The 5,000-nt window shown below is 39.4% G+C and overlaps 1 protein-coding gene across 2 annotated transcripts in view; it reads right to left on the bottom strand.

Moving 5' to 3' along the window:
• The window catches only part of LOC115222969 (sushi, von Willebrand factor type A, EGF and pentraxin domain-containing protein 1), a 41,371-nt gene that overhangs the window by 33,823 nt on the left and 2,548 nt on the right, over positions 1-5,000 (bottom strand). For both annotated transcript variants that reach the window (XM_036511776.1, XM_029793388.2), the window contains exon 2: positions 1-171. This exon is cut by the window's left edge. In XM_036511776.1, the coding sequence (XP_036367669.1) occupies positions 1-51 (51 nt within the window). In that variant the 5' untranslated portion in view covers positions 52-171. The remainder of the gene's footprint in view (positions 172-5,000) is intronic.

Raw genomic sequence — 5,000 nt, 5'->3', positions numbered from 1 at the left:
GTAGATTCGGCGTCCATAATCCATTACGACAAATAATTTCTGGTGAACCATCCAAGCTGTAACCCTTGTTACAACTTGCGTAAACTATTTCATTAGGACGAATTATCTTTGGTTCATCAGCGTTTAAGTGTAAAAATAATCCATTCTGGATGTCTGGTAAAGTGCAGTTCCCTGAAGAGAAGAAAAGAGTAATTATATGAATTAGCAATCAGATGGCACGTAAAAAGCACCCACTACACTCACGGAGTGGTTGGCGTTAGGAAGGGCATCCAGCTGTAGAAACATTGCCAGATAAGAATGGAGCCTGGTGCAGCCTTCTGGCTTCCCAGATCCCCGGTCGAACTGTCCAACCCATGCTAGCATGGAGAATGGACGTTAAACGATGATGATGATGATGATGATGATTAATCTGTCAAATGCAATTTACATTGTTTTGAATTAATCCTGGATCATCTTCTAGCTTCAAGATTTTGATGGTGTGATTGTCTATTTTTAGAATGACATTGTAGGGTATGTGTGAGAGGGTGGATCTCACTGATCTTGAACATAAAACAGGTTGAATACTTTGGCCAGATATAGCTGGTTTAAATGCTGAAGGATTAACCCCTTAGCATGTCAGATGTAATTCTTATTTCATGCTTTATCTCAGAGTTTCCAGATTTCGATGATGTGATTGTTTATTTTTAGAATGTGCAATATTTGTTATATTTTTGTAAAGCCTGAGACTTATTCTATTAGTTTCTTTTTGTTGAACTGCTAAGTTACGGGGATGCAAACAAACCAGCACCAGTTGTCAAATGGTGATGTGAGACGAACATTGGCACAATAACATATAGACATAGATGTGTGTGTGTGTGTGTGATAGGCTTCTTTCAGTTTCCATTTACCAAATCCACTCAAAGGCATTGGTTGGCCTGAGGCTATAGTAGAAGACACTTGCTCAAGGTGCCATGCAAAAGGACTGAACCCAGAACCACATGGTTAGGAAGTAAACTTCTTACCATACAGCCACACCTGAACCTATTCTCTCTTTTTCTCTTTTACTTGTTTCAGTCATTTGACTGCGGCCATGCTGGAGCACCGCCTTAATCGAGCAACTCGACCCCGGGACTTATTCTTTGTAAGCCCAGTACTTATTCTATCGGTCTCTTTTGCCGAACTGCTAAGTGACGGGGACATAAACACACCAGCATCGGTTGTCAAGCAATGCTAGGGGGACAAACACAGACCACACAAAACATACACGCACACATATATATATATATACATATATACGACGGGCTTCTTTCAGTTTCCGTCTACCAGATCCACTCACAAGGTTTTGGTCGGCCCGAGTCTATTGTAGAAGACACTTGCCCAAGATGCACGCAGTGGGACTGAATCCGGAACCATGTGGTTAGTAAGCAAGCTACTTACCACACAGCCACACCTGCGCCTATATATATATATATATATATATATATATATATATGATTTCACTAGGCATAGCGATACTAATAGCTTGATGTTTGAACTCAGGATACATACACTTCAGAATGACGTGTGGTCTACGTGCTTCTCTGTCCTTTCGTTGAATAATTTCATTTATGCATTCGGGAATCTGTTTGACTGCCTAAAATTTGTGTTTTCAATTTCCTCTACTCTATATTTTTATGCCTTGGCTCTCTATGAGCACTCCGTAAACAGTCCATGTATTTTAAAACATATTTAATATTATATACACACACACACATATATATTATACCTATATATATATATATATATATATATATATATATATGTATGCATGTATGTGTGTGAGTGGGTGTGTGTGTGCGTTTATATACACATGCACTAAGTGACTGTCCAAAAGTCACTTGTAACCATTTTTTTTGAGATTGTAATTCATTAGAATCAAAACTGGTGCCTGTGCGTGTGTGTGTGTGTGTGGTGTGTGTGTGATAGGCTTCTTTCAGTTTCCATTTACCAAATCCACTCAAAGGCATTGGTTGGCCTGAGGCTATAGTAGAAGACACTTGCTCAAGGTGCCATGCAAAAGGACTGAACCCAGAACCACATGGTTAGGAAGTAAACTTCTTACCATACAGCCACACCTGAACCTATTCTCTCTTTTTCTCTTTTACTTGTTTCAGTCATTTGACTGCGGCCATGCTGGAGCACCGCCTTTAATCGAGCAACTCGACCCCGGGACTTATTCTTTGTAAGCCCAGTACTTATTCTATCGGTCTCTTTTGCCGAACTGCTAAGTGACGGGGACATAAACACACCAGCATCGGTTGTCAAGCAATGCTAGGGGGACAAACACAGACACACAAACATACACGCACACATATATATATATACATATATACGACGGGCTTCTTTCAGTTTCCGTCTACCAGATCCACTCACAAGGTTTTGGTCGGCCCGAGTCTATTGTAGAAGACACTTGCCCAAGATGCCACGCAGTGGGACTGAATCCGGAACCATGTGGTTAGTAAGCAAGCTACTTACCACACAGCCACACCTGCGCCTATATATATATATATATATATATATTATATGATTTCACCTAGGCATAGCGATACTAATAGCTTGATGTTTGAACTCAGGATACATACACTTCAGAATGACGTGTGGTCTACGTGCTTCTCTGTCCTTTCGTTGAATAATTTCATTTATGCATTCGGGAATCTGTTTGACTGCCTAAAATTTGTGTTTTCAATTTCCTCTACTCTATATTTTTATGCCTTGGCTCTCTATGAGCACTCCGTAAACAGTCCATGTATTTTAAAACATATTTAATATTATATACACACACACACATATATATTATACCTATATATATATATATATATATATATATATGCATGTATGTGTGTGAGTGGGTGTGTGTGTGCGTTTATATACACATGCACTAAGTGACTGTCCAAAAGTCACTTGTAACCATTTTTTTTGAGATTGTAATTCATTAGAATCAAAACTGGTGCCTCTGTGTGTGTGTGTGTGTGTGTGTGTGTGCGTGCGTGTAAAACTATGAAATGTTATACTAAAAAATATTACAAAAATGAAAATAAAACACAATAAAAAAACAACATTCAGCTCACATTTTTATGGATCTAATACAGGTTCAAATCCTGCCCGAAATATTTTACTTAAATTAATCCATTTGTTACTACTGTATTTCTATTGAAATATTCTGCCATTGTTCCAATTAATTTTGAAATTAATGAAGAATTTAGTAATTAACTTTGTTGTTATTAAGCTGGTGATTGGAACTTAACATGAAATTTCGATGGAAGGTTTTTATTTGGATCACTTTAACCCTTTCGTTACCATATTTGTCTTGAAATACACCATCTTTGCTTCAAATACTCTCTTTTACTCTTTTACTCTTTTACTTGTTTCAGTCATTTGACTGTGGCCATGCTGGAGCACCGCCTTTAGTCAAGCAAATCGACCCCGGGACTTATACTTTGTAAGCCCAGTACTTATTCTATCGGTCTCTTTTGCCGAACCGCTAAGTGACGGGGACGTAAACACACCAGCATCGATTGTCAAGCAATGCTAGGGGTACAAACACAGACACACAAACATATACACACACACTTATATATATACACATATATACGACAGGCTTCTTTCAGTTTCCGTCTACCAAATCCACTCACAAGGCATTGGTCGGCCTGGGGCTATAGCAGAAGACACTTGCCCAAGTTGCCACGCAGTGGGACTGAACCCGGAAGCATGTGGTTGGTTAGCAAGCTACTTACCACACAGCCACTAATTTGAAATTAATGAAAAACTTAGTAAAATAACTTTGTTATTAATTAAGCTGGTGCTTCAAACATAAATTAACATGAAATTTTAATTGATGGTTTCAATCCAGACCATTTCCTGATAAGTGGTTTATATCATAGAAGACAGCAATATTTAGCCAGGGGAGAAGCAGAAAGGAAGAAGTTTGCCAATGTTCTGTGGCGTGAGGACCAGAGGCTTGAGGTGTTTCAGATTACAAGACAGTGTGTGAGAGAAAATTGAGATGTTGTAAGATAGAAGTATGTTTATATGGATGACGAATCACTTGCAGTTTGTGATTCTGTAAAGAAAGGGACTCGGAAATGCCAGTACGAAAGGCTGCTAAATGTAGAGAATGCATGGGCGAAGGAGAGTTTGCCTAATGTGAACCCAACAGAGGGACCAGCTATCTGAATCAACAATAGCTTGGTAGATAAAGCAATTAAGGATATGAAGGCAGAGAAAGCCTCTGGCCCATCAGGAAAAAAAGGTGGTATTTTGCACAGAAATATCACAGAAGCATCAAATTGTTGGACTAGGCAATGAAAGTGATGGAGAGGGTCATAGCTTAATTAATTAGGAAGAGAGTTCGTCTAGATGAGAGGCAGTTTCGTCTTGTATCTGCGATAAGCACTTCTGGTGTTATCTCCCTGGTAACTATAGGAGAAGCATTTAGCCAAAAATACACCTCTGTACTTGGCTTCTGTTGACATGGAGAAAGCCTTCAACAAGGTCCCATGATCCCTTATCTGGTGGTCAATGTGGAAGCTAGGGATAGATGAGTGGTTGATGAGAGCTGTATAAGCAGTGTACAGGGATGCTATCAGTAAGGTGAGGGTTGGCAATGAGTATAGCAATGAGTTTAGTGTACAAGTAGGAGTCCACCAAGGATTGGTTCTCAGCCCCTTTCTTGTTTATCATAGTCCTCCAGGCCATCAAAGAAGAATTCAAGACTGGTTGCAACTGGGAGCTTCTCTATATTGATGACCTTGTTCTTATAGCTGATTCCCTACTAGAACTAGAGAGGAAATTTCAGATGTGGAAGCAAGATCTGGAATCAAAAGGGCCTTAGAGTTTATTTAGCAAAGACCAAAGTCCTAATAAGTTGGAAAACAGACAAATTACTAATCCCGCCAGGGAGATGGCTCTGTTCAACGTTTTGAAGCATTTGAAGGGAGAGATTCGACAAAAGCAACTGGGTCTGTGAAGCATGAAGAATTGGA

This window comes from Octopus sinensis, linkage group LG21 (genome assembly GCF_006345805.1).
Source record: "Octopus sinensis linkage group LG21, ASM634580v1, whole genome shotgun sequence".
Lineage (NCBI taxonomy): Eukaryota > Metazoa > Mollusca > Cephalopoda > Octopoda > Octopodidae > Octopus > Octopus sinensis.
The sequence above is the reverse complement of the archived record's forward strand: the minus strand, read 5'-3'. Positions and strand labels throughout refer to the sequence as shown.